This window comes from Mesoplodon mirus (assembly GCF_964341445.2).
Source record: "Mesoplodon mirus genome assembly, chromosome: 2".
Lineage (NCBI taxonomy): Eukaryota > Metazoa > Chordata > Mammalia > Artiodactyla > Ziphiidae > Mesoplodon > Mesoplodon mirus.
Genome location: NC_138977.1, coordinates 196,900,357 through 196,927,751, shown reverse-complemented (window position 1 = coordinate 196,927,751; position 27,395 = coordinate 196,900,357). Strand labels below are relative to the sequence as shown.

At 45.6% G+C, this 27,395-nt stretch overlaps 2 protein-coding genes across 2 annotated transcripts in view; one reads left to right on the top strand and one right to left on the bottom strand.

Annotated features, from left to right (window-relative positions):
* The window catches only part of PDE6C (phosphodiesterase 6C), a gene marked incomplete at its 5' end in the record, with an annotated part of 59,336 nt that extends 49,022 nt beyond the window's left edge, over nt 1-10,314 (bottom strand). The window contains 5 exon segments of the mRNA XM_082644102.1: nt 2,188-2,328; nt 3,354-3,443; nt 3,548-3,700; nt 9,837-10,023; nt 10,025-10,314. Of these exon segments, the coding sequence (XP_082500228.1) occupies nt 2,188-2,328; nt 3,354-3,443; nt 3,548-3,700; nt 9,837-10,023; nt 10,025-10,314 (861 nt within the window).
* Nucleotides 10,315-19,600: 9,286 nt separating this feature from the next.
* RBP4 (retinol binding protein 4) lies at nt 19,601-25,743 on the top strand. The gene is made up of 6 exons (XM_082611624.1): nt 19,601-19,749; nt 19,957-20,085; nt 20,180-20,313; nt 20,463-20,569; nt 23,777-23,989; nt 25,449-25,743. The coding sequence occupies exons 2-6, from the start codon at nt 19,975-19,977 to the stop codon at nt 25,472-25,474; spliced, it is 591 nt and encodes a 196-aa protein (XP_082467750.1). The 5' UTR covers nt 19,601-19,749; nt 19,957-19,974; the 3' UTR covers nt 25,475-25,743.
* The last annotated feature ends 1,652 nt before the right edge of the window (nt 25,744-27,395 follow it).

The following is a 27,395-nucleotide window of genomic DNA, read 5'->3' as shown; positions in this document are numbered from 1 at the left end:
ATAGATTTAGACATTTAGCTATAGATAGATAGATATGTATATATAATTTCCAAATAATCTCAAACCCTCACAACTGATGAGAGAAGTCCTCATTTTACAGATGCATAAACCAAGAATCAAGGAGGTTAAAAGAACTTGCTGAAAAGAAGCACAAAGTCAAAGAACTGACACTACCCGACTTCGAGACTTACTATATAGCTACCATAATCAAGAGAGTGTGACACTGGTGGAAGAATAGACAAATAAATCAATGGAACAAAACAAAGAGCCCAGAAATAGACCCACACAAATATAATCAATTGATCTTTGGCAAAGCAGCAAAGGCAATGGAGAAAGAATAGTCTTTTCAACAATTGTACTGAAACAATTGGACATCCACATGCAAAAAAAAAAAAGAATCTGGGCCTCCCTGGTGGCGCAGTGGTTGAGAGTCCGCCTGCTGATGCAGGGGATACGGGTTCGTGCCCCGGTCTGGGAGGATCCCATATGCCGCGGAGCGGCTGGGCCCGTGAGCCATGGCCGCTGGGCCTGCGCATCTGGAGCCTGTGCTCCGCAACGGGGGAGGCCACAACAGTGAGAGGCCCGCATACCGCAAAAAAAGAAAAAAAAAAAAAAAAAAAGAATCTGATATAGATCTTATGACTTTCATGGAAAACAACTCACAATGGATCATAGACCTAAATGTAAAATGCAAAATTATAAAACTTCTAGAAGATGACATAGGAGAAAATCTAGGTGAACTTGGGTTTGGTGGGATTTTTTAGATACAACACCAAAAAAATGGAAAAATGAGACTTCATTAAAATTAAAAGCTTCTGCTCTGCAAAAGATACTGTTAAGAGAAAGAAAATATAATACTCTGGGAGAGAATATTTGCAAAACACATATCCAATACAGGATTTGTATTTAAAATACTTAAAACTGAATGATAAGAAAATAACCCAATTAAAAAGTGAGCAAAAGATCTGAACAGACTTCTCCCCAAAGAAGACATACAGATGGGAAATAAACATTTGAAAAGATGCCCACATCACATGTCGTCAGGAAATGCAAATTAAAACAATAAGATACCACTACACACCTATTAGAATGGCCAAAATCTGGAACACTGACAAAACCAAATGCTGGCGAGGATGTGGAGCAACAGGAACTCTCAATTATTGCCAGTGGGCATTCAAAATGGTACAGTCACTTTGGAAGACAGTCTGGCTGTTTCTTACAAAGCTAAACATAGTCTTATCATGTGATCCAGCAATAGCCCTTCTTGGTATTTACCCAAAGGAGTTAAAAATTTATGTCCACACAAGAATCTACACATATTAACAGCAGCTTTATCCATAATTGCCAAAATTTGGAAGCAACCAAGATGTCTTGCAGTAGCTGAATGATTAAACAAACTATGGTGTATCCAGACAAGGGAATATTATTCAGCATTAAAAAGAAATGAGCTATTAAGCCATGAAAAGACATGGCGGAAACACAAATGCACGTTGCTAAGGGAGATAATTTAATCTGAAAAACCTACATGCTGTATGATTCCAACTATATGGCGTTACAGAGAAGGGAAAACTACAGAGGGAGTACAAAGATCAGTAGTTGCCAGGGGGCTGGGGTGGGGAAGGGATCAACAGGTGGAGCACAGAGGGTTTTTAGGCAGGGAAACTATGCTGTATTACACTGTAATGGCTGATACATGACACTGTATTTGTCAAAACGCATAGAACAGTATAATACAGAGAGTTGAATGTAAACTGTGGACTTTAGTTAATAATGACATATCAATATTGATTCAACAACTGTAACAAATGTACCACATCAAGGCAAGATGTTAATAACAGGGGAAAGGGTGGGGGTAGGGAAGGAAGAGGTCATGTATGGGAACTCTCTGATCTTGCTGCTCATTTTTTCTGTAAATCTAACATTACCCTAAAAGAATAAAGTCTATTAATTAAAAAAAAAAGACTTGTTGAAGACATATAGCCAGGAAGTGGAAAAGTCAAGCCTAGATCTTTTTTGCTCCAAAAATGTCCATGTTTACCTCTATACCATACTTTCTTGGCACTGGTTCTTATGATCTACCATGACTAGTAGTTTACATAGCGTATCCATTTTTTTAATGGATTGCATTTCATGTGATGTGCATTTTATAGGTGATGTTAGGTGAGACCAAATGTATGGAACAGTGACCTTCTCCTTGGTCATGTCCAGCAGTCCAATGGAGTATCGTTCACAGTTCAGGTATGTTCTAACAGTGTAGAGAGCTTTGTGAAACTGTCGCTCAACATCTGTGAGCTCTTCAAATACTTTGTTGGCTGACCACATGAGGATCTGAAAGTAGGTATTAAACAGAAAACAATTAGAACAAAATACAGTACGAAGAGGAGCATTAGTCAGAAGAAAACAGGAGGTGCATCAAATAAAATGAATACATGTCACCAAACAATGCAATTCCATTTTGGCACATGTCCATGTCCAACAAATTACTCAGATTTTCTGAGTGGGATGATGAGTAGACCTTTTGCAAGGATGTGGGTTTATGAAAGGGGAGAAGCCATGATTTGTCCCCATGTCCAAATGTTTTGGCTCCAAAGGGCAAGTGATCTAACAATAAATGCAGAGACAGTGCCTGAGCAGAGGGTCCAGTATTGGTGGCCTACTGGCTCCTGCCAGTCCCTATGGGGAGAAAGCCACATGCCTGGCTTTCTCCCCTAGCATCCTAAGCTAGTCAAAGATCACCTTTCCAGGACATGACCTTGGAAGACCTCCTTCCCAACCACCCTACCACCATTGGACTGATGAAGAAACAGAGGTCCACAGAGCAGTCCAACTCAGGTATCCCGGCTACCAATGTTGTTCTTTATCCCTCTGGCTCAAGCAGGCAACAGAGGAGTGATTTGCTTCTCAAATTAATACCTTTACTATGTATTGGGTCGGCCAAAAAATTCGTTCGGGCTTTTCCGTAAGATTTTACAGAAAAACCCAAACGAATTTTTTGGCCAACCCAATACCAGGAATACATAGTTCTGCTGAAAGCTTTATGTGAACTAATTCATTTAATGACCATTTAATAGTCACAACAACCATGTGGGGTAAGTACTATAATTATCATTGCCATCTCATAGAGGAAGAAACCACAGCTACCCAGGATACGGACTGAAGAAAGCAAGCCAGTTGTACCTATAGTTAGAGGGACAGGAAGATGGGGTGGGGGGAGGGGACCATAGAGGACACTGAGGATAGAAGTTTGGGGATCTTATCCATGTGGTGTGGATAGGAAGGGTCTGGGCTTGTGGCCTCTGGGTTGCTTTGTCAGACAGGTCAGCATGGAGTGGTTAATGTCACCTTCTCTTTACCTGACTTCTTCGGGATTCAATACTGTACAAGTAGTTGGTATGATGAAACTTTAGGATGACAGAAACAAAGTTGAGGTATTTGGAAAAGACCTACAGATGGCAGAGAAACACAAATTAGGTGTGACATCTTTCTTTCAGTTACACATCAAATAAATTTCCTGAGCCTCCTATGAGATGTCCAGGGTTAGCGTTACCTCTTCATCCCGTTTGGAAAATTCCGATGCATCTACTTTGTTAACTGCCATAACCACAGCAAGAACCTCCTTGCCCATCACGATGGGGGTTGCCAGCAGGTTCCTGGTGACATACCCGGTTTGTTTGTCCATGAAGTCAGAAAAATGGCTGTTCTGCAAGATACATTCACTCATTTGCCAAAGCAGCATAGGACCATGAGTATAGATGTAGGAATGGCAACAGATCGTCCTCTCTAGTCCAAGTCCTACCAACAGATAACCAGGGCCCCCGCACAGTGGTCCCGAGCAAACATTCCCCACCCACCTCCCACCCTCAATGAGAGAGAATGAATGAAGCCCAGAATGAAACTGCCTGTTTCCAAATGAGCATTTCCCGCCTGAACTATGGCCTATCCTGGTTAGGCTGAGGTTGGGCCAGGAGAAAAGAGGTGATGGTGATGTTGTGGCCAAATGGAAAGTGAGGTTGTAAGAGGGAGGGGGGAAGATGCAGGATTACAACAGGCAGAAAGTGTGTGTCAGAAGGAGAGCATAGCTGGGATTCCGTAGAGCTCTTCTTTTTAATCACAGCAGTAAAATGTGCACTTGAAACCACCCAACCCATCATAACACAAAGAAAAAATTATTAATCCCCCAAACTCCTCCTCCTTGAGGAAATCCATGTTCCTGCTTAGTACATCTCCTTCTATGCCTTTCTCTCTGCTCAGACAAAGGGTTTACTTTTCTTTTTTTAAATAAAATTTCCTTTTCTAATTTTATACAATCCTTTCATCACTTAACACTACCTTGCGAACTTCCGATGTGTACGATGTGAACTCATCTTCTGGATTCTTGTAGACCACTCCACAGTGCGGGGGCCCCGGATCTGCTCAGCCAGCCTCTACTGATTCAGTCTGTGGATAGTTTTCCCCACTGCAAACAATAGTCACTCTTGCTTTTATTTTTATGTGATGGACTCCCCAAAGTGGAAATTCCTTTTGCTGGATCAACAGGTATATGCACTTTTTACTTACGCTAAGGGCTTTTACAGATGGTTGAAATTCTTACCTCTCCTGGTCATTTATGAGAGGACCACCCTCTTGCCAGCACCAGATACTTATCAGTTTCTCAAAGTTCTACCAAGTCAATGTCTCTCATTCATATTTTGTATTTCTTTCCTTGGGGAAAATGAAGTGGATCATCCCAGATACAAGCTTCAAATAGTAGAAGCGAGAGATGACTCTAATACAAGAACCACGGGAAGGGCGGAGTGATGAGTTTGGAGAGGCACACAAATGGAAGGGCTCGGGAAGAAGGTCAAGGAAGCAGTTATCTTATTAGCTGTAACTGAGAGGAGTACCCACTCTAGTTGGGTGTAGACTCAGCCTGCTGTGGGTCCTGACTGTCTCCCCTTTGAGTCTTCTCCAATTAGAACTGAACTTTCCACCTGACTTTGAGACTCAGTGGCTAAAATTAATGTGGTGTTCCTTTCACAAGTTGTATTATGTTCATTTCTGCATGTTGATGGTGCTTCTAAGAGCAGCACAAATCATGGAGGCTTGGACTCTGTTCAATTTCCCAAAGTAAAAATGTGAGAGTCCACTGGTGTGTGACTTCCAGGCCAGAGTTTCCACCAGAGAACAAGGGCTGCTTTGTCAACGGAAACACAGCTCTGCTCAGAGCAGTAGACCCGAGCTGTGCCTCAGAATCACCTGCAGACTGATGCAGATTTGCAGACCTCACAGCAGACCTACCAAATCCTAACTGCCTACAGTGGAATCTGTCTTCACCAGGAATCTGAACTTCTGGTGGATGAATCAGTTCTGTGGAGGATCCTTAGAGATGTGAGATGCTAAGGGATTCAGATGCAGCCCTTGACCTCAGATTTCTTCTATACCTTCCCGAAGTGGAACCACAGAAACCAACTACTTATGTAGGAGGCAGCATTGCATAAGGGGTGAAGAAGGTTCTGGAGTCAGACCTCCTTGGCTGAAACCAGGCCCAGATTTACTAGCTGTGAGACCCTGGGCATGCTACTTAACCTCTGCATCCTCATTGTTTAGTCTGAACATGGGAACAATGAGATCATCTACTGTCTAGAGTCCCTGATGTGAAGAGAGAATAACATAGTGTGGGCAGAGCCCTTAGAAAAGAGTCTGACACGTATTAATAGTAGGTGCTCAATTAATACTAGGAAGAGAGACCTGGGACTTTGGGGGCCTCCCTGGGTGAGAAGTCATTCTGATTTTGCGTTACCATTATGTTTCTACTTCTAGCTTTTCTAACCCATTCTAACCACTGAAGAAATTAGATGCTCTTAACTGATGTAGGCCTCCTATGCCCAGGACCATGCTCACTCCTGAGGGCTGAGTCTCTGCCCCACGCCAACAGAAGCCCCATATTTTTGCTAACTGCTTAATCTGTGACTTCTCTCTACCTCCTGCAGAACCTTCACTCAGTCCAGAATAGCTCCAGACTTTGGGAGGTTCTTTCTCTTAATCCACGGCTATAGCCCAGGCTGGCTCACTGTCCATCTTCTTCCTAACCTGTTATCCATTACAGACGTGATCATTTTCACTTACACAGCGATGCTGGGCACTAAAGGAATAACCAAAATGCCCCAAACATGCAGCGTTTCTTGGCAGACGCTCTTCACTCTACAGCTTCAAAACTGGACGCTATTTTATTCTAGATTCTAAACACAAGGAAATGTTCTTACATTCAATTGGCTGTTTTGAGAAAATGACTTATAAGTTTCAAAATTTAATGCCTTCTTATCATTGCATCTGAAAATCCTGGATAAAACCATCTGTCAAATTACAGGGTAGGGTGAGGCAAGGTTTTCTAGCTTTATATTTTCACTGGTTCAAACAATCCTTGGTGAAGTTGCTTTGAGTAAATCCTGTATCTTTCAGACTGACAAACTCCCCTTGGTGGTCATTCTTCAAAGAAGCCAATGAAGGCAACTGGGAACATGGTTTAGAGCAGCGGGCCACCTGGATCCTTCAGCCAATCTTAGCATTGTTAAATTCTGCTTAAACATCTCGAGATCCAGAGTCAGAAAGAGAGAAGGGCAGAAAGGGAGCTATAAGCACCCTGTTAATTATTGAAAACTTAGGATTCTCGCATGGCTTTCTTTTAAACCACAGTCAGGAGAAACACCCATAGAGTTAATCACCAGCTTTCCCAATAGAATAAGAAATGATTAACTTGTGGAGGATATGTCTCAGTTTCCTGTTATTAAGTTTCCCTGCCTTTAACCTGTTTTAAAAACAGACCATAATCATTGACCCAGTTTTGGCCACCTACACCCAGCCCCCAACTTCTTTTGGCATTAATATAATATTACCATAGCTGTCATTTAATTGAGCACCTACTAGGAGTCAGGCACTTTATGTACACTTCATCTGTACCTTTGGTTACTCTGTTTCTTAGGTGCAGAAACACAATCCATCACGCAGTTACCTTGTCTCAGACCTGGATCTACGCCCAGGTCACCTGATGCCAAAGCTCTCACCCGACACCATGTGGCTTCTCTGTTGCCAAAGCTGGGAGTATCCAGTTCTGCCTTTCGTCTATGGGTGAGAAGTCCTTCCCTCCCTGTGCCCACACTGCCAACCAGGGAGGAGTCCTGTATGGTCAGGGCTATGGCAAAAAAAAGGAGGCCTTGGAAGACCTGGTTTAGGAGCCCAGACCCAGCACCTCCTGCCTAATTGACCTTGAGAGGATTCTCACATATACAGGATGGAAATAAAAATATGGTCCTTGCCCTCTGCACAGGGTCTTGGCCAGAATCAAGTGAGATAAAGAAGGAGAGAAATCTTCATCAAGTGTCAAGTGCAATGAAAAGGCGAAGCGTTAATAGAAATGTCACTTAAAACATTTCCAACTCCTTTCTCTTTGCAGATTTTACCACAACTTAAGTGAGAAGAAACTGCAGGGCTGCGGGGTGGGATGAGGGTGGGAACAGAGCGAGGAGGCCTCATCCTCTCCAGCCCCTCTCAGTCACTGACCAGACCCTGGACTCCAGGAGAGATGCAGCCCCGCATGACCTCAACTTCCTGTCTGCCAAGGGAATAAACTAAAGGCTCCAGGAGCCCTTTCCATCTAATCAACCACAGTTGATTTGAAATTCACTTCCTCCTCTTACATCTGTTCATCCAATAGACCAGCGGTTTTCAACATTGGCTGCATATTAGAATCATCTGGGGAGCTTTTAAAAAGTACTCCTTGCTGTGTCCCAGCCTCTGAGAGTCTGGCGTAATTGGTCTATTGAGAGTCTCACACATCCGTAGTTTTAAAAGAGCTCCCAGTTTGATTTTAATGTGCATCCAGAGTTGAAAAGCATCATTCTCCGAGGGAAAAAAAATGCTCAGAAGCAGTAGAAACGGAGAGCAAATGAAGTCCTTGTCCCTCCTCTGAGCTCAGGAGGGTGGGACGGAGTCTGACTTCACACATACTCAGAAAAAGGGAGAACAGAGCAAGTGACCCCGCCTCCCCCCCATTTACTGCCCTGTGCATATGGGGTGCCCATCAGGGACAGCAACACACCCAGGCCACCTGATCGTTTAAGCAGCTCCTTTCTATCATCCTGTCCTCAAAAGAACTGGGCTCATTCATAAAGGAGCATAGCACAAGTCATTTTATCCATCTCTTCTTTTAAAAAAACCCCTTTTTTCCGAAAATAAATCTTGCGTGTCACTTTCTTAAGTTTGCTGTCCTAGTCATTTTGGAGATGGCCTCAGTCGGAGACTGGCAAGAAGCATATTCCTGTGAGAAAACCTCAGGGTGTGCAGGCATAGCCTCCTCGCTGGCGGTCCAAGAACTTTGCCTTAAGGGCCTTTAGTCACCTGAAGCGGCTGCAGTGGGCCCAGAATCCTACTTAAACCAGCTGAAACGCACTGCAGGGAGGGATGGTAAAGAGAGAGGACTCTGGTGCCCAACGGCAACCCTTGCCCCTCTGGGCTGTCCTGTGGCTGTTTGCTGAGTGTTGCTAATGTTTGACAACTTCTGCACCTTCTGGATCCGCACGGCCCCCCTCCTGTAATCAGCTTCAAGAGGTATGTAGGGGATTATCCTCCCGCCTCCAGCTGCCCCTCCTCCACAAGCCGGCAATAAACCTCTACACAGTAAGCACTTCAGGGGCTGCTCCTAATCAGTTCTGTTCCATCATCGTTGAACTCTCCCCTTTGTTAATAGCAAATCAAAATGATGGGACATGTGTGTAGGAAAAGGGCAGGCAGGAGAAACTCCAGGCTGGGACCTACGGTTATTGCTGAGTAGGGGGATTATGGGTGATTTGCATTTCTTTCTTTTTGTTTATTTGTATTTTCTAATTTTTCTAAGATGAACAAGCATTACGTTGGTTAGGAGAAAGTTAATTTTTCTGCTTTTAAAAGAGCATAATAATTTATGCAATATACAATTAGTCTTCAGGAGGGTCCAAATGTCCCATTTACAAGATTGGAAATTCTTGATAGATCTGAGTTATGAAGGGTTGAGATGGCCAAATGTACTTAATTATCACCTATATTCACATTTTTAAGGATCCAGATGGCAACATCTGAACTTTCGGAGGGTATCTTTTTTCTTTTTGCACCTTTGCTCTATAGGTGAGAGAATCATTCAGGAGCCAATTCACCCCCAAAGAGCTGAGTGTCTTCAAAGGATCGTGGGTGAGAAGCGGTTCAGGGGTCTCGGCATCCGGTGTGTTGGCTGATCATCTCACCAGTGAGAAGCCTGCTTTGCCCTGTTGGTCAGGACAGTGCCCAGAGCACAGAGGAGGTGTAAGGGAGCAGGTGTGGACTGTACCAGGCCCAGGTAAGGCTGCCCAATAAAACACCCAACATTACATGGGACATACATTATCCCCTGTTGATCTCAAATTCAGATTGAACTGGGAATCTTGTCTTTTTTTTTTTTTTTTTTTTTTTGCGGTACGCGGGCCTCTCACTGTTGTGGCCTCTTCCGTTGTGGAGCACAGGCTCCGGACGCGCAGGCTCAGCGGCCATGGCTCACGGGCCCAGCCGCTCCGCGGCATGTGGGATCCTCCCGGACCGGGGCACGAACCCGCGTCCCCTGCATCGGCAGGCGGACTCTCAACCACTGCACACCAGGGAAGCCCTGAATCTTGTAATTTTATTTGCTAAATCTGGCAACTCTTGGCCCAGGTGCTCCTCTTCCCCACCACCCACTCCCCAGCCAAGCCAATGTCACGAGGATGGCCCCTGGACCCCCGCTCTCTTTCCCAGTGTTCCTCCCCGACGCCACCAAGACCTCCTCTCCGCTCCACTGTCACCATCAGGCCACTTACCTTTTTCACATCTGGGACATTGAAGGTTTTCTTCGTGTGAGCAACCCAACCCACTATCCCGACGTCCAGTGGAAAAACAACTTCTCTGTCGGGGACCACCAGGTTGTCCTCGAACTTGGAGGTGGAGGTGACGTCGAGCAGCTTGGAGGCCACCTCGGGCGAGCCGTTGCGCGCCCGGCACAGGAATGCTGCAGCGGTCAGCCCGCAGCAGCTGCGCCAGCCTCTGCAGGGCCTTGTGCGCCGCCAGCTCCACGCTGCCGGCCTCCTCCCGCAGGGCCTCCAGCAGCTCCAGGCACAGGGCCGCCTCCTCCACCAGCGTCAGGCCTGGGAAGGACGCGCGGGCCGGCGCCTGCGCCCTGCCGGGCTCCGAGATTTCTCCCGCCGCCTCCCCCCGCAGCTTCCGGTCGAAATACTCCTTGGCAAATTGAGGGTTGTCCTCCAGGTATTTCTCCACCGTCTCTTGGCTGATCTCACCCATGGCGTGGCTTGCTTTGCTGCTCTTGTCCAGAATGGAAGACCCTCAGAGCACCACCAGAGGCAGAGTGCCAACAAAGAGGTACCTCCTGGTCAAAGATACCGGGAAAGCCCTAAGGGGCACCTCACAGGACCCCCAAAGGCTGAGCAGAAAGGTTGTTTAGCAGAGCTTTCAAACGACCTGTAACTCTTGGGATGTGACAGAAGGTCCTGGCTTAGAGTGGGATTCAGGAAGCATGGGATTAAAGAGTTCTTCAGGACACGAAATCCCTAAGCATTATTAGCTCGTAAGTCCTCAGAGAATCCGCAGAGCGTCTTAGATCAGCCAGCCAAGTAGCAAGTCAAAGTGACCATTCCAGAAAAATAGCTGAACCTTGGCTGCTGTTGGCGACAAGAAGAATCATGGATATATCCATTAATTATATTCCATAGGCATTGACAGTACCACTTGTTCTTTCATGACAGCTCTATGAAATGAAACTATTTAGACCTCGGAAATGTCTGTTTGTTTATATGGCAGCTTGAATGAACACTTGGGGGAGATGGAAGGGTTTAGCATAACACAACATAAAATTGAATATTAATCTTTCCTTTTCTTAAAAGTCCTATGATCAGCCAGATTGCTTGGCCTACTCTTTTTTTAAAATCCTCACCCCTCAGTTCCCCTCAGTTAAAAACTTGACCTTGGAAATGTTTTAAAGGAACAAACCTTTGGCTTATTCTAGAGAGGTGAACATGGAAAAATATTTGCCCATGATTCAAGCCTAATCAAGCTGCAATTTATACAATAATCCTTGTCAAAAGACATGATCGTAAAAGGCAACCCATGCAGCTGCCAACTAGGTTTTCCTGCTAAGCATATTAACTTGGATTTTGTTTTCAACAGTAATAGCCAAACCTCATGCCTTTTTGCTCCAAGGTACAGTCGGTTAAATCTACTGGATAATACCTGTCTTGTCTGTTGCTAGGATCTTTCACATCTCGGGGGCTTCTGGCATGGAAAAAACACTTGCCACTACTTACTTTTGTTTAATGTTCAGGTTATCAAGCTTTTACATAGATTAAGCACATTTTCCCAAATATTTAAACACTATTATGCAACTAATAAGCCGAACTACACATTTCATGAACCAATTTCCTTGAATATTTACAGTCTGATTTCAAATTTAGTCAAAGGTCTTTTAAGCATTTCAATAAAGCTACAAACTTTATATGGAGAATTCTCTTGAATGAAAACATACGTAACAGTTACAGTGACTCCAAAAGTTACTGTTTCACCCACATTTAAATCCACTTCAAAAATAGCAAGGCTATGGGTTTCATTTATTTCTCTAGACCTAATGCTTACCTCGCTAGAGTGATAATGGTCTTCGTAGACAGAAAAGAAGAAGAGATCCATTGAGGCTCCAGGTTCTAGGTCGTGAGATAAGAGATTCTTGATGGGAACATGGTTTTCCCAGGGGAACAGAACCCACACTTGCATTTGTTGAACCATGTCACTTCCTATGGTTGAGTCCACTTGCTCCCTCAAAGGGTCTTGTCAAGCACACACCCTTTCTTGCACCTCCCTCTGTCACACCCAAGTCTAGTCTCAGGAGGGTCCTCCTCAGATTACTCTTCACTTCATAATATCCTAGTAATATCTCATTATAATTAGAATAATGCACAGGTTTATCTCCTAAGAGAAAGGAGTTGAGTCACACCTATGGGACCACCATCCATCTTCTTCTAACACAGTTGTGGACACTCTTTCTCCCTGGTTGTTCTGTGTGACAGTGCAGTTCCTACTTCTCTCAAAAGAATGTGTGTGTTCACAATTCCCATCCTCTCCTCTTTACACACAGAGAGACAAAAACACATACCCATATCTCATACACAGATTTATACTTGAGGTATAAATCTGTGTATGGGGAAAAAACATATATGTTTACATTCCTCTACTTATAAAAATGAAAATGAATTTTAAAATGAAGCATATTCTTTTATAATCAGCATTCTGTGTTTTGAAAACTACTTTTATTTTTTATTTATTTATTTTTTGGCTGAGTTGGGTCTTTGTTGCTGTACGCGGGCTTTCTCTAGTTGCAGCAAGTGGGGGCTACGCTTCATTGCCGTGTGAGGGCTTCTCATTGGGGTAGCTTTTCTCCTTGCAGAGCACGGGCTCTAGGCGCGTGGGCTTCAGTAGTTGTGGTGCACAGGCTCAGTAGTTGTGGCGCATGGGGTTAGCTGCTCCGCAGCACGTGGGATCTTCCCAGACCAGGGATCAAAACCATGTCCCCTGTATTGGGAGACGGATTCTTAACCACTGCACCACCAGGGAAGTTCAATAACTACTTTTAGATTCATTCATTTGTTTGTTCTTCCAATACGTGTCTACTGATGGTCCACTATAAGCAAGACATCATACTAGCTCCTGTGGTAGAGACTCCATGTTCCCCTTTTTTCTGATTTTCCTCTCCTCCTAGTTGCATGGGAAGATTATTCTTCTCTGCCCTCCTCCCCCAGTAGGGCCATGTGACTAATTTTGACCTACGGGTTGTGAGCATAAACGTCTCTTCCAAGTAGGAACAATCAATTGCCAGAGTGAGACCCTGGAGCTCCCCCTTCTCCCTGCTGCCATGCCAGTTCCAGATGTAGGGGCCTCATGAATCCCTGAGTGAGGATGTCATGGAACAAAGCCCCTGCTGACCTGAGATGGACATGTAGCATGAGTGAGAAATAAATCTTTCTTGTGTTCAGCCTTTGAGATGTGAGGGTTGTTTGTTACTGCAGCATAACCAGATCGATCCTGACTGAACACGGGGGATGAATAAGCCTTGGCTGCGGCTGTACAAGCACTGGTGGTGTGGCAAAGGAGATACTGTCAGGACACAAAAAGCCATGAGGCACAGAACAGAATAGGATAGAAGCCAGAAGTGAGGCACATACACATAGCTATGAGACTTTGCGTGATGTGGATATGGGATCATATCTAGACTGGGTAGAGATGGAGTAGAAATCGAGCGTGAGCCAGGTAGTGGTAACAGCAGAAGCAATAGCATGGAACGCAGAGTAACAGGGGGACTAGTGAGAGATGAATCTAGAAAAGTAGCTTGGGCCCAGACTAGGGCCTCAAAGGCTAGCTGAGGTTTCTGAACCCTGGAAACTCTTAGGGGTAAGAAATGACATTAGGGTTCTTCTCTACAAACTTAATCTGGTTGTGCTTAAAAAGGTGACTTGGAGAAAAGAAATACTGGACATTAGGATACAAATTAAGAAGCTATATTGCATTTGGTTCATTATCAAATACCCTAAAAATGTGTACAGGCTTTGACTCTGCAACTCTTCTTTGACCCTGCAACTCTTCTTTCTTCTTAATTACAAAAGTAATTAAGGCTGTATATGATTAATGTAGTTACAGGGGCGTTCATCAAAAGCACAATTATAAATGGAAAAGATTAGAAATAGCCTAGGAGGTTGAGTAAATAAATGGCATTATAGTCATACAATAGGAAACCATACATTAATTAATAATCCTATTGTAAAGGTCTGTTTATTGATATGAACAGATATTTATTATGTGCAATAAATTGCAAGATACTATTGCAGTATGATTCCACATACACACATACATACATGGAGGTATGTATACCAAAATGTTAACAGTGATTATTCCAAAGTGGTGGAATTCAATATAATAATTTTTTTCTTCTCTTTTGCTTACCTGATTTTTCTAAAGTATCTACAATGAACATATATAATTTATATAGTAAAGAAATTCATTCATTATAAACAAAGTTTTTAAGGCTATTCTCACAAGCTATGGGTGAGGGTGCTTGGGAATGAAAAAGGAAGGGACAAATGTGAGACATAATTTCAGGCAACAATCGACAGGACAAGGGAATTGATTACTTAGAAGAGGCAAGCAAGAAAGAGGGATCACTTCTGACTACTCTGTGTGTTGGATGACATTTGATAAAGACAAACATTTTTATAAGGGAAATACTGGAACCCAGCCTTTTAGTGCACTCACAAATATCCTTCTCCTTCTCCCCTGTCCTTGACTAAATCCCATCATCCCTGCTGCTCTTTTTCTGGGGTAGTCCTTGCAGAGTCTCTGTCCTGTGTTGACAAGACTTGTGTCTCTGTCCTAAGCACTGAAAAAACAAAATTTAAGAAAATGTAATATTTTTAAAATGACCAAACAGACACTTAGAATAAATTTTTAACACTACAACATAATTGTTGACTTTGTTAAACTTCACCATTTATATCAGCATTTCCAGTTCGTTTAAAGAATAATTAAAAAAAAATAGAACAGTAACTAGTGGGAAGAACGAGGAAAAAGACCAATATCTTAGATGTTACAGACATTGACAATCATTTATTTAGACAAAGCATCTCAGAAACAATAACTAAATTGATGTGAAAACTCCATTCCATTCACACAGAATATTTTTAGAAAGATAAGCCACAAGTAATGATAATTAAAAAGTGATCATAAGAATAGCCTAACTTTAACATACTCATAGAGAATGAACTTGAGGACACGGGGAGGGGGAAGGGTAAGCTGGGACGAAGTGAGAGAGTGACATGGACATATATACAGTACCAAACGTAAAATAGATAGCTAGTGGGAAGCAGCCGCATAGCACAGGGAGATCAGCTCCGTGATTTGTGTCCACCTAGAGGAGTGGGATAGGGACGGTGGGAGGGAGACACAAGAGGGAGGAGATATCGGGATGTATGTATATGTATAGCTGATTCACTTTGTTATACAGCAGAAACTAACACACCATTGTAAAGCAATTATACTCCAATAAAGATGTTAAAAAAAAAAAGAATAGCTAACTTTATAATATATAATCTGTGCCAGGCACCCTTCTAAGACCTTTATATATATATCATCTCATTTCATCCTAACAATAACCTTATGAGGTGGGTATATTATTATCTGTATTTTACAGGTGAGAAATCAAAGCACAGAGAAATTAAATAACTTGCTCAAGGTCACACAGCTAGTGATAATGACCTACCCCAAACTATGAGCTTAAATAGGAATAAATTTCAAAATACACCCATAAGGTGTACAAGATACCATAATAGCTGCTATAGGGGAACATACAAGACTTTTCCTTTAAGGAAGTTAAAATCTAGACCTATATAATAAAATGTTAAACACCAATACAAGAATTAAATTAAAATTCCAGGAACTCATTTTAAAAGCCTACAGATATATCAAAGAATGGTTTAACTTCCTTAATCTTTCTGCTTAACAAATTTACATTTTTCAATAGTATACTATATTCATGAACACATGTAATATTTAATTGCTAAAATTTTCCATTGCAGTTAACTATTTCTGCAGGAAGTAATGCTTATTTAACAGCCAAAAAAAAAAAAAATGCACATGAGGTTGAAGCACTAACATAAAACTCACAATAATATACTGGACTAACCATGTGTATTTTGGATCATTATATTGGACCCACTCTTCAGCTCCACTTTAGGCAAATTCTCTGCTCCTACCATTATTCATCACCAAAAGACATCCTTTAATGGCAGGGATTTCAGGCACATCATAACAGTCAACCACGAAGGGCCCTCTCACCTTGCACATTTGCTCTCATGAGAGCTTCTGCCTGCACCAAATTGATGGACATGACCAGGTATCTCAGAGATAATTCATTTGGTGGAATCCATGTTATTTTCAGCTAACTTGATGAAACTGACTGATGGCTTTGTAATCACTGAAAAAATCTTTATGAAAAAAATTAGTTTGACTTTTTGTACCTGAAAACATTGGCTAAATAACTAATCTTTCCATTTTCCCACCAATTATTTTGACATCTTTTAAATGCAGTCAGAAGATAAATGCTACCCAATTTCCTTGTTATTAATTTTTCTTGGCCTCTCTGTCAGGATATGGATGTAAATATCAGTTTGTACAAAATGGAGCTAGTTGGACATGCTTAATTTTTATGAGGCTAAGGACATAAATTTCTTGCATTAGTTCTTTTTTTCAATTAGGGTAAAACACTTTTCAATATTTCCTAGGAATTAGTGACTTGCTTACTGCTGTATTAGTTAAGGTAACGCTAGCTTCTGTTACAGGTAACCCCCAAATCCCAGCAACTTAATCGAATGGATGTTTATTTCTCATTCACATAAAGATAATCACTGGTGGGGTCCCAGGCTGATGGCGGCTTCACCAGCCAGCAGATGAGGAAAGACAGACAGCAAAGACAATTAGACCGGCAGCTTTTATAAGCCCCGTCTGGGAATGACACACAGCACTTTCGTCCACATTCCACTGACCAGAACATAGGCATGTGATCTTACAGAGCTGCAGGAAGTGAGGAGGTGCCCTCTGGCAGGGTGGCTTCTTTCCAACAACTCTGCACCATGGAAGAGAAGTGAAAACGTTTTTGGTGAAAGGACAGCTAGCCATCTCTGCTACAGTTGTTAAATCCTGGGAAATTATATTTTAGAATGAGTGACCTCTGACCAGGTCTTTTTAAATAAGTATTTTATAAAGCTTACCTAAAGTGACTGATTTCAGTAAAACAAATAAAGTCAATATCTATTGATCAAGCACCTACTATGTGTAAGTCTCTTGAGAAATCCTGTGGAAAATTTGGGGGTGGGGTGGATACGAAGATGAAGGAAACATGGTCTGTCTCTCCACGAAGTATGACAAGGCAATGAACTTTTGTGTATATTATATACAGTCCATAAGATGTAATTTAGACCATAATTTCACTTCTAGAAGAAAAAAAGAAAAATGTTTGCAAAGAGAATATTTGTTTTATTTTCTGATTAAATATTTTCACTGTAGGAAAATTTGGAAATTACAAAAAAGGTACAAATCAGTAATAAACCTTTAAATGTCCCTAATCCTATCACACAGGTAATCATTGTGAACACTTTTCCTGTTGATATCATACACACATATGCATATTTTAAAAATTATTTTATGGGGCTTCCCTGGTGGCGCAGTGATTGAGAGTCCGCCTGCTGATGCAGGGGACACGGGTTCGTGCCCCGGTCCGGGAGGATCCCACATGCCGCGGAGCAGCTGGGCCCGTGAGCCATGGCCGCTGGGCCTGCGTGTCCGGAGCCTGTGCTCCGCAGCGGGAGAGGCCACAACAATGAGAGGCCACCGTACCGCAAAAAAAAAAAAAAATTATTTTATGAAGATAAATTTCAAAGCACCGAATTTAAAAACACCAGTTGACCTGTACTCACATGTTTATAATCATGAAGAAATTCCAGTGAGCATGCCAACAAACTGTTTTTCTTTGCTGGTGTCTGGGACACCAAGGTTCATGATTTATCATTAAAAGAGACGGGGGTGGGGGAGGAAGAACAGTTACATCAACTTTTTTTTTTTCGGTACGCGGGCCTCTCCCGTTGCAGAGCACAGGCTCTGGACGCGCAGGCTCGGCGGCCATGGCTCACGGGCCCAGCCGCTCCACGGCATGTGGGATCTTCCCAGACCGGGGCACAAACCCCTGTCCCCTGCATCAGCAGGTGGACTCTCAACCACTGCACCACCAGGGAAGCCCCAGTTACATCAACTTTTAAGCGTCTAACAAATAAATAAAAACGTATTGCTGCAAAAACAAACACCATAAAAATGCATTGAAATCCCCTATATTTATTTAACATAGGACACGAGCAAGGACCCCAAGAATACGCTCTAGAAGAAACAGTTGACAAGGGCTGGGAGAATGAGGAGAACTTTTCTGGCAGTCATAACGGTCCAAAGGCAATTGGGCTTAGCCAGGAGCTCTCCATCACTGGAGGTGCTGGAGGACAGGCTGATAGATCTCTACTTTGGAATGTGAAAGAGGGGATCCACGCATTGGACATGAGATAGAGAGGTACCCTAAAGTCCTTTCCCACCTAGGGAGTATAGGTACTACCACATGTATGGCCACACGCAGGGTCCCTGCAGGAGCAGCTCTGGAGCAGACCTTATTTGAGCTGTTTGGGATTATACATCTTGTGATAAAATTAACCTCACCAGAAGACCTCCTAGTTAGCTGGTAGGCCTGAAACAGGACTTTCTTAGCAGGAAGAAGGAGGCAGTAAGGAGTTAATTGCATCGTTGACACTCCCGAGACAGCCCGAGAGCCACAGGTGTTTTTTTTTTAGGTGGCTCAGAAGTAACCCCAATGCCCTGTAAAGACCATCAAGTCTTTATTTCTCTGTTTGGCAGCCACCCTCCTCTACCTCCACCCGCTATTTCAGGTCTGGCGGTAGCAAAATGGACCAAATTCATCTCGGTCCTTTCCAGTTTGGGCCGTGGAGACACAGCTGATACTGTACAGCAGGCATCTTTACAAAAAAATGGCTCTTTGCCATATCTCTAATTCTCATTCAGTCCAAAGCTGCATCTTCTGACTGCTTTGATCAGAGCAGAGGAACTCCTAACTCTGAATAGAAAGAGAAAAACACGGTCAGTGAGTTGTGCCATGACTGCACAAAATCACATAGCTAGTCACAGCACTTCGACTTAATTGTCCATTGACGTTATAGAGTTTGTTCACCTCCCCCTCTTCTCCTCTCCTCAGTCAATTCACCTTAGCTGTTTTGAAAACAAAACAAAAGTCCATTCTGGCTTTGAAATAAAATTGCAGCATAAACAATTGGTAGGTGTGTTTCCAAGTGGCTTGAGCGAAGTGCCACAGAGTAAGTAGGCGACCACCAAGGTTGCTAAAATATTTCCTGTCCTGACCAGGGTTGCGTTTCTGGAGAATATTTAACAGGGAGGGTTTTAATGCTTCTAAAGATGTTGAAACTAAAGAACAAATATTGATCCAGAGAGCACCACAACTCCCCTGAAAGAGAGTAAAAGACATCCTTTATAAAATGAAAAACTACTTGGCGGAAACAGTCCCAGACCGCTGCACAAGTAGCCCTCAGAGGGCCGAGGGGCCAGTTGCACACGGCCCGGCCCGGGCACTAACGCACCGGGCAGCACCGCAGATGCCCCTCGCTCTGGGAGGCCACGGTCTTCCCGCCAAACCGACCTGAGCCTCCGGCCAGAGCAATTGGGCCCCGAGGCCACCCCAGGCCGCAGCTGGCGGCCGCTGGCACCCGTGTAGGGTAACTAGGCCAGGGCTGGTTCCCGCGGCTCGCCGCCGCCGGAGAGTTGGGCTCCGCCGAGGCCACCCCGCGCGGCAGCTCCACAAGCCCCGGGCGGCGCTGGAGGTGAGGCTCTCGCCCAAAGGTACCCTCCCCGCGCCCGGGAGGCGGTGAGTCAGGGCGCGTTATGCAAGTCCTGGCCCGCCGGCCCCGGCGCCTCCCCCTCGGTCTTTCATCCCGCGCAGTTACGAAAGCGCGACCCCCCTCCCCCCGGAGCTTTATATAATGCGGCCGGGCGGACCCCGCTCGCCTCCCTAGCTCCACGCGCGCCCGGACCCGCGACCAGGCTTGAGCGCAGCTCCCGACCGTGAGCGGCGGCCCGACGGGACCGGGGGGCCGGCGCGGGAGGGACGGGGGGGCGGGATGAACGGGATGGGGGTACGGGGGCAGGAGGGATGGGGGACCGGGGACCGGCGGGGTGAGGGCTTGGCGCGGGCGGGATGGGGTCTAGGGACCGGCAGTGGCGTGTCGGCTGGTCCGGCCGCCAGGCGCTCACAGCGCGCGGTTCCCGCAGGGCGGACTTCTGAGCAAGATGGAGTGGGTGTGGGCGCTGGTGCTACTGGCGGCGCTGGGCAGCGCCCGGGCGGAGCGCGACTGCCGGGTGAGCAGCTTCCGAGTCAAGGAGAACTTCGACAAGGCTCGCGTAGGTATCTGCGTCCCGGATGCCCTGCGTTCCCCTTACCGGCGGCCGGCCGTGCGCTCCCGGACACCAAACGCTGCTCTACTCTCTTCCCCAGTTCTCCGGCACCTGGTACGCCATGGCCAAGAAGGACCCCAAGGGCCTCTTTCTGCAGGACAACATCGTCGCCCAGTTCATGAACGAGAATGGCCACATGACAGCCACGGCCAAGGGCCGAGTCCGTCTCTTTAAGTCAGTGACCTCTGGGGGGCTGCGCTCTTTGCGCTGCAGGGTCCCCAGGGCTGAGCGCCAAACCCTGTTTGGGGAGGGACGGGAGCACCCGGGGTGGGATGCAGGGAGCCCTCGCCCAGCCTGGCTCATGATCCCCTTGGCTTCTGCAGTAACTGGGACCTGTGTGCAGACATGCTGGGCACCTTCACAGACACCGAGGACCCTGCCAAGTTCAAGATGAAGTACTGGGGCGTAGCGTCCTTTCTCCAGAAAGGAAGTAAGTAGTTGGCTTAGTGGGACTGTCTTGGGGGATGGGAGCCAAAAGGCTGGGTTTCTCCTCCAGTGGCACCCTTGGGAAGAACGGTCTGTAAGCAACCAGAACTCTCAGCAGGGCTTAAAGCTAGAGGGATGAAACTGCAAGTAGCCAGGCCCCTTCACTGCGCCCACCCCATCCCCCAGCTCAAAAACCTGGCCCAAGCTCAAAAGGCTCTTGGGCCTGTCACGTGACCTCCTCCTGCCATTTACCCATAGGGCCAGTGCGCCAGGGGGTGTGGCCTTCTCCATGCTTAGACCACCCACCTCCTCAAGACCCAACTCACATCACCACCCAACCTGGTTTTGCATTTCCTCCATTTCTTTAGGCTGAATCCCTGAAACAGCTTGACTACTAGGGGCCCAGCAGAGGCTCAGAGACTCTCATCCAAGGACGCAGGGAGCATTTATGCACAGGGTTGACTCACTCCAAGGTGCCCTACCTGCCGATGCTGAGATTCTGAGCCAGGCACAGTGCTCTGGGTGACAGTGACCTCTTCCCTTTCTCCCAAGCCCTGAAACTCACATGGGGAGCAGGGTATTAAGGACTCTCAGAAGAGCATCCTAAAATTCAGCCTGATGTAGATGCTCGAGAGCATCCATGTACATGCTCTTTCTACTTTTTCCTCATTTCTCCTAAGTTTCAAATCTGCAGTCTACTTGGTACCTAGAGAGTAATGCAGGCCACAGGGGACATATCATGGAACCATAGAGATGGAGAGTTAACCCTGTGAAGGGAGTTCAACATGCAGATGAATAAACTGAAGTCAAGAGAAGGTAGTGCTTTGTCCAAGGTCATGCAACAAGTTTGTGAAAGCCAGTGTCAGAAGCCAGGGGTTCCAGCTCCCAGGTCAGGATTAGGTGGCCCTGAACAGCAGGGACTCCTAATACAAACCAGCTTTTACAGTTTTACAAAATACCTTTGGAACTCTCCTGGGAGATAGGCCCCAGAGGGCTGTTCAGGGGGACTCTTAGCTTGGTGAGCCAGGGCAGAAGTGTCCTTTCATGTAGCCCATCTACATGGGGCATGCACTCCTTGACTTCCTCTACAGTTGTGTTAGATGAGCTTTTACTTTTTTTTTTATCGAATTGCATCTTCAGTAGTGATTGACACTGTACATATGGAGTTGCTCTTCAACGAGGGGAAAAAAGCTTTTATCCTTAGAGGTAATAAAAATTTTTTCAAATAACGCAGCAAGACTTCCTAAAGTGATCCATTTAGAGTACAAGATAAACTTTTCTGATAATGGATTACAAAAATCAGTACCACGGGGCACAAGGTTACTAATTTTTAGAATCTGCATCTTATCAAACAGATGAGCATGGCCACCGCTGAGCAGTCGTATGGCTGCCCCTGACCCCCACATCCCAGTGTCTGACACATTCCCCATGGGAAAGCCTGGGAGGTTCGGGGTGGCTCAGTCTTCCTCCTGGCGGGCCTGCAGTGAGCTGAAGAGGGGCCTCACCACCCACCGCTGTGCAGCTCTCCTACAGGGCATGCGTTTGGGCTGAGCCCCTTCTAGGCAGGGACTCCCAGGGTTCTCAGAGCCAAGAGGCACACCCAGAGGTGACTTAGGCAAGGATTAGCGATCTCCCTTACACCCTTAATGCTGGGGGATCCAGGTTCCCCTGCGTTCCTGCAGCACAGAACATGACATAGAGCAGAGATCATCACTTGCCTCATGACCTGGGTGTGAAATGGAGACACGGAGGCTTTGCATTTCTTGTTTCTTATCCCCTGTTGCCCCCAGTTTATTCATCGCCTGGAGACAGTGTGGTGTAGAGGTTAGGTATGGGGGCTCCAGAGTCAGACTGAAACTCAGTTCTGTCCTGCTCTTTGTGATCCTGGGTGAATTACTTAATATCTCTGTGCCTCAGTTTCCTTATCTGGAAAATGGGGATGATAGTGTGCACTTTCAGGTCGTTGTGAAAAATAATTGAGAAAGCACAGAAAGTGTCCACACAGTGCCTGACACATAAATAAGTGCTCAGAAAGTCTTGGTCATGGTTACACATCAACAAGAATGTTAAGCAGAGATGTGACACGTTTTACCAAATGTGAGGTGTTTGGATATCCACATTGTTGTTTCTCCATGGCAAACCTCTCACATACATTCTTACTAACGTGGTTTCCCCATCCTGTCTTTATTGACGTTAGTACCACCTTTGTTTACACTTATGCTTCATGGCTTACATCCCAGTCTTAGGAAGAAATATAGTCTAAATTCTTCAAGGGCTCAGCTATGCCTCTGTCAGGAGAGCTCTGAAGAGTATGATCTCTAAGAAAGAATATCTGATGTCAGAGGGTAGGCATCTTGTGTCCTCAAGGCAGAACCTACCCTCTTTTGCCCGCTTGGAGAAGTGAGTCAGGTTACTAAGCCAGAATTAGGGTGGATCCAGAAAATCCATGAACCAGATCATCCAGTGGACTGAGAGGCAGGAGAGCAGTGTGGATAGTGAGAGGACAGGGAACTAGCTGATACGGATCAGTGCCAAAGATTCATCCTGCTGTTGGGAGTGACATACGTTGGTGGCCGTCAATATCAGCCACAAAGGCACAAGATATTGTCAGAGGGTAGATGGAGGAGACATCAGTAGAAAGGTCTAGTCTGTGGTTTTGATGGATCCACATTCTCGGTTGTTCTTTGGAAAGATACGATCACATTTATTATCAGGGAGAGAAAGAATTATTATTTTTTATTAATTTATTTATTTTTGGCTGTGTTGGGTCTTCGTTTCCATGCCAGGCGAGCGGGGGCCTCTCTTGTTGCAGAGCACAGGTTCCAAATGCGCAGGCTCAGCAGTTGTGGCTCATGGGCCTAGCTGCTCCGCGGCATGTGGGATCTTCCCAGACCAGGGCTCGAACCCGTGTCCCCTGCGTTGGCAGGCAGATTCTCAACCACTGCACCACCAGGGAAGCCCCAAGAAAGAATTATTAAAGTGAATGACGTTCCCCCCACCACCGACTCCAGTATTTTTTCCTGTAAAGGACAAGATCCTTTCTCATGGTCCCAATTTTCTAAGAGCTGTCAGAATTCTCTGTAGTCTCCTGCTTCCTAACTCCTGAATCCAGTTTTGGGAAGTGGCTGGTTTCTGGGGCCAGGCAGTAAGTTTCCTTGACATCTGAGTGGCGGAGGGAGATGCAGTGGCCCCGTGGCTTTCTGCCTTGCAGACGATGACCACTGGATCATTGACACGGACTACGACACCTATGCTGTGCAGTACTCCTGCCGCCTCCTGAACCTCGATGGCACCTGCGCTGACAGCTACTCCTTCGTGTTCGCCCGTGACCTGAACAGCTTTTCCCCGGAGGTGCAGAGAATCGTGAGGCAGAGGCAGGAGGAGCTGTGCCTGGCCAGGCAGTACCGGCTGATCGCTCACAATGGTGAGTGGTGTGTGGGAACAGGGCACCGGCTGCTCGCCCTTAAGGGTCCCTGGGTCTGCATGCCCTGAGATGCACTTCATCTGCATGCAAGAGAAAACAGGGAGTCTTGGGAGCCCCCTCTGAGCCCAAGTCTTTGTCCCTCTTGACCAGATCTTTCACTGGCCTTATCATGGGGCTGATGCAGAAGGAGTGGGCAAAAGCCTTTTTCTAAAACCTTGGCACTTCTAATTAAGTAAAACTTCAGGGGACAGACTCTTCCTTTTTATCTGTTACCTTAGGCTCAGTCTGTGGTCACATGATTTTGCTCCTGGCTGCACTACCCAAAAAACCATTTTGACTAGATTAATATTGTCTGGGGAATTGAGTGGCCCCAGTGAAGAGCTGGGCACTGAATGTGGCCACTGGTGTAAAAACAACTTAAAGAGAGACATCACCATAGCAAGTTCAAAAGAGAGTGATTTCAACAAATGCTCTTTTTCTAATATGGAACTAAATGTCCAGTAAGTTGACCAGCTGGTTTTCCTCATTTATGTTTTTTTGAGATCCCCTGGAACACCCATTGAATCTTTTTATGAATATTATTCTTGTCTGATCTTGATTTAAAAACCAGTAGTATTCTGGAAGAAAGTGCACATTTTATTTTGAATAGACACTCACTCCCATGGGAAACTGTGTTTCAAAATAGGGTAATGCTAAATTGTGGGGGGAAAAAGAGAACAGAACTGAACTTCTCTGTTGGTCATCTAACTAGCTAACCCACACTACACCAAACAGATATGATCGCAGACCAAACAAGTAAATAAATAAGATTTTGATGTTTCACCCAGGGGCAGCCTAAGTGTAGGGCAGGATTTCACCCCAGCCAGGCTCCACACCAAGCCCTTTGCCTGCCTTATCTCACTTAATCCTGGAGACACCTCATGAAGCAGATATTCTCATTATCCACATTCTACAAGATGAGAAAACAGAGGCTAAGAAAGATTACGAAGGTTGCCCAAGATCTCCAATAGATAGCTGACTTGGCTGCAAACCAAAGCGGTTTTGTGACTCTGAAGCCCCTTGTGGCACCACCTGGTGACATATGACACAGGACATGGTGAACACTCTATAAACCTGCTAACAGAGTAGCTGAGGTCAGGCTGACTTGGCCCTCACTTCCTGAAACAGGAGGACATACCCACATCCCTGTGAAATGCAGTGAGGCAAATTTAAGACAAGTGAAAAACAGCACTTTGATACAGGAGATCCTATGCTCTGGGGCCCACCCCATCACCCCCAGAGAAATTCAGAGGGTTTCAGAAAGTCTTGAAGATGTTTATGAATTAGAGCCACATCTAGCTATAACCTTACAAGAAGCATTTGAACAAAGCCGAGCCCTAAGGTCATCGAATATTCACTCTCTACATTTAACACCAGCTCCATATTTCTGGCATTAATATCTTTGTTTTCTACATTTCAGGTTACTGTGATGGCGAATCAGAATGAAATACTTTGTAGCAACACGGAGGGTGTCGTTTCATTAGGAAACTTCCCATTAACTCACTCAGCCTTCAACTCTTAAGAGTTTAGTTTGCACCACCCTCCTCCCCTCCCCTCCCCCACGTAAACATAAACATTCAGTACACGTAAAAATATATGTGGGGATAAGTGAATCTCTTTGCACTCAAATGTCTGTGTTCCCTGGAGTTTTCTAAGGAATCATTTGAGGATTAGGATTCCAGACTTTGATTTATTAAAATATGTATAGTTACCTATTTCCTGTGATTTGGGTTTTTATTTGTGTTCGCATCTGTGTTGAAGTGAGAAGTTCTGCAGGTGGCTGGGTAGGATGCCCTTTTTATATACCGGGAGGGGTTCTTCTCTCCTGGCTCTTTATGACCTTTGACCTGTTCTAGTGCCTAACCTCCATTATTAATGAATGTGGCTTCTCTTAACTTCCTGAAAAAGGGATTTCCCTATTAACCCAGGAAGGCCTTAACTACTGAGGCCAAAAGAGGTGAGTGTAGGTTAGGCCAGGCCAGTGACCCCAGCCTCAGGCAGCCCCAGGCCCTGGAGGCGGGCAGGGTGACAGGCTTACCCCCAGCTGGTCTGAGACACCAAGAGGCATGGGTTGGGGTGAGCTCTAAGAAACGTTTCCCCCACCCAGCCTTTCATTGTCTCTGGCACCTAATTCACTTCTTATTTCAGCTGTGGGCAAAAGGTTGCAGGAGAAGAGGCCATGGGCTTCCCTGGGGCAATCAGGAGATGGATCACGGCGCCCCTACCTAGAGTGTGTGGGAAAGGGGAAGTAGCTGGGTCTGGGGCAGGACACCAGTGTCCCACACCATTAGCAGCACTTGTGAACACTAACGTATAGCTGCAGACAAAGCCACATGCCTCAGTTTCCCAGGCGCTCCTAGGAGCCTCAGTTTATCATCTTGAAAAGGCATCATGGCTTTGGTACCAGTGTCTTGGTTTTACTTCAAAATTCTTCTCAGATATAATTAGCTGTATGATTTGGGGCTAGTTGTATAGTTTCTCTGAGCCTCACCCTCCTCTTGTGAAATATGGGGAAACAGTGTCTGCCTGATGGGCTGCAGTGAGGGTTCAGTTAGAGCACTTAGGATGCCAGGCTGACATTTCTGGGATGTGTCGGAAGCAGGGAGGGGCAGCTCTCTCCCGTGTGTGAGGACACCTCTGCCTGGGTGCTGGCATATCAGGGGGCCACAGAGGCTCCTGGGGCCCCCAAATCAATGTGCTTTGTTCTCCCACCAGAAAGGGAGAAGGCAGGGGACCATGCACAGGAAAGCTCTACCTGTCATTCACATGGGACAGGGGCCATCAGAGCCAGGCCCTTCAGGTGTCACCCCAGAGACCCAGAAGACGGCCACACATCACTTCAAAAAGCAGCTTTAATTTCCCAAGTTTATTAACTAAAGATGAACAAAAGATCCCTGTCCTCTAGTCCTCAAGCTTGTAATAAAGCTTACTTCAAAAGCAAGCTGCTCAAGAAACTCCACCAGCAAAGACAACTACTGGCTCTGATTTACTTGGTGACAAAGATTGGTTGAGCATGTCCTATGCGCCAGGCCCTGAGCTACTGTTCCAGCCACTGGCCCAACCTCCAAGTGCTGGCGTGGCCCTGGGTTCTCGCTGGCTCTGGTTTCTTCTCTCTCTTTCTTCCCAGGGATATTTCATAAAACCATAAATCTGCAAACTATCTGATGACTCCCAACATTGTGTATTCAGGCCCACACCCCACATCCCTGCACCCAACTGCCTGCTCTCCATTTGGATCTCACTGTAGTTTCACGTGTATAGGCCCCAAATGAAACTCTTGGTCCTTCTATTTCCCCTTCTCCTGGTCTTCCCCATTTTTGTTGCCTGCTCTCCATCCAATCACTGTCAGGAGTCACCCTTGAATCCT

What these genes read in the sequence shown, in the direction of transcription:
- RBP4 (XM_082611624.1), top strand. Translation starts at nt 19,975, where the DNA reads ATGGAGTGGGTGTGGGCGCTGGTGCTACTGGCGGCGCTGGGCAGCGCC. An exon ending in AGAACTTCGACAAGGCTCGC is followed by an intron (nt 20,086 to 20,179) that starts GTAGGTATCTGC and finishes TCTCTTCCCCAG; the next exon opens with TTCTCCGGCACCTGGTACGC. An exon ending in CCGGCTGATCGCTCACAATG is followed by an intron (nt 23,990 to 25,448) that starts GTGAGTGGTGTG and finishes TCTACATTTCAG; the next exon opens with GTTACTGTGATGGCGAATCA.